Genomic DNA, 2443 nt, shown 5'->3' with positions numbered 1-2443 from the left:
TCACCTCCAACACCATTATCTACCTCCACTCTCTCCTACCCCAACATCATCATCTACCGCTCCTCCAACACCATTATCTACCTCCACTCCCCCCCTAACCCAACATCATCATCTACCTCTTGTCCAACACCATTATCTACCTCCACTCCCCCCTACCCCAGCACCATCATCTACCTCTCCTCCAACACCATTATCTACCTCCACTCCCCCCTACCCCAGCATCATCATATACCTTACCTCAACACCATTATCTACCTCCACTCCCCCCTACCCCAGCATCATCATCTACCTCACCTCCAACACCATTATCTACCTCCACTCCCCCTACCCCAGCATCATCATCTATAACCCAACATCATCATCTACCTCTTGTCCAACACCATTATCTACCTCCACTCCCCCCTACCCCAGCATCATCATCTACCTCTCCTCCAACACCATTATCTACCTCCACTCCCCCCTACCCCAGCATCATCATCTACCTCTCCTCCAACACCATTATCTACCTCCACTCTCCCCTACCCCAACATCATCATCTACCTCACCCCAACACCATTATCTACCTCCACTCCCCTACCCCAGCATCATCATCTACCTCTCCTCCAACACCATTATCTACCTCCACTCCCCCCTACCCCAGCATCATCATCTACCTTACCTCCAACACGATTATCTACCTCCACTCCCCCCTACCCCAGCTCCTCCAACATCATTATCTACGCTCCCACCTCCCCTACCCGGCGCGCCCAACATCATCGTCCAATACCTCACCACCAAACACATTATCTAACCTCCACTGCCCCGTACCCCAGCATCAAATCATCTAGCTCTACTGCCCAAACACATTATTACCTCCACTCCCCCCTAACGCCAGCATCATCATCTACCTTACCTCCGAACGACGATATCTACCTCCTCCGCCTAATACCCCAGCATCCATCATCTACCTCTCCCTCCAACACCATTATCTACTCCACTGCCCGCCTATCCCCAGCATGCAATCCTATACCTTACCTCCAACACCCTATTATCTACCTATCTTCCTGAGCGCCCAGCAATCATCATCTACCTCACCTCCACACCATTATCTACTCCACTTCCCCTACTCCCGCATCAATCATCTTACACATCACCACTCTCAACAGCATTATCTACCTCCAACTCCCACTTACCCCAGCGATCATTACTGACCTCACGTCCAACACCATTATCTACCTCCATCCCCTACCCAAGCATATCATTATACCTCTCGCTCCAACACAATTATGCTAGCCTCCTCCACTCCACCCTAACCCCCTAGCATCATCATTACCCTCAACTCCACACACCATTCTCCTACCTCCACTCCCCCCTACCGCCAGCATCATCATATTCCTCTCCTCACCCCAAAAAACATTATCTACCTCCCACTCCCCCTCCCCAGCATCATTATCCTACCTCACGGCTCCAAACACGCATTATCTACCTCCACTCCCCCGCTACCCGGGCATCAACACCTCTACCTCTCCTCCAACCACCCTCATCCCAACACCATTCTCTACCTCCACTCCCCTACCCCAGCATCATCATCTACCTCACCCCAACACCATTATCTACCTCCACTCCCCCTACCCCAGCATCATCATCTACCTCACCCCAACACCATTATCTACCTCCACTCCCCCTACCCCAGCATCATCATCTACCTCACCCCAACACCATTATCTACCTCCACTCCCCCCTACCCCAGCATCATCATCTACCTCTCCTCCAACACCATTATCTACCTCCACTCCCCCCTACCCCAGCATCATCATCCACCTCACCTCCAACACCATTTATCTTCCTCAGCCCTATCTCACCTCTATCTCACCTCTATCTCACCCCAACACCATTATCTACCTCCACTCTCCCCTACCCCAGCATCATCATCCACCTCACCTCCAACACCATTTATCTTCCTCAGCCCTATCTCACCTCTACCTCACCTCTACCTCACCCCAACACCATTATCTACCTCCACTCTCCCTACCCCAGTGTCATTACCTACCTCCACTCTCCCCCACCCCCTACCTCACCTCTACCTCTACACTCCAGCACCCCATCCACACGCCTACCTTAATTACCCCCATGTCAGCATCTAATTCCTCACACAATCACCTCTACCTTACCCCCAACATCATTATCTACCTCCATGGTCTTTGCCCCTTACCGTACATCAATCTCAAACAATCAATCACTATCAATTACAATGTGGTACTTTTTAGCAGCCATAAGATAAATACACGCACGCACCGCACATGCACGCACACACGCACACGCACACGCACGCGCGCACGCGCTGCACGCGCACGCACGCACGCACGCACGCATGCACGCACTGCATGCGCACGCACGCACGCATGCTCACACACACACACACACACACACACACACACACACACACACACACACACTCGACCAC

The 2443-nt window shown here is 52.2% G+C and overlaps 1 protein-coding gene across 1 annotated transcript in view; it reads right to left on the bottom strand.

Annotated features, from left to right (window-relative positions):
- The window catches only part of LOC106819078 (cadherin-related family member 1-like), a 16095-nt gene extending 14887 nt beyond the window's left edge, over window positions 1-1208 (bottom strand). The window contains exon 1 of the mRNA XM_014823740.1: window positions 1173-1208. Within this exon, the coding sequence (XP_014679226.1) occupies window positions 1173-1208 (36 nt within the window). The remainder of the gene's footprint in view (window positions 1-1172) is intronic.
- Window positions 1209-2443: the final 1235 nt, after the last annotated feature.

This window comes from Priapulus caudatus, unplaced genomic scaffold (genome assembly GCF_000485595.1).
Source record: "Priapulus caudatus unplaced genomic scaffold, Priapulus_caudatus-5.0.1 Scaffold2812, whole genome shotgun sequence".
Classification (NCBI taxonomy): domain Eukaryota; kingdom Metazoa; phylum Priapulida; class Priapulimorpha; order Priapulimorphida; family Priapulidae; genus Priapulus; species Priapulus caudatus.
This window is presented reverse-complemented; position numbering and strand designations above follow the sequence as displayed.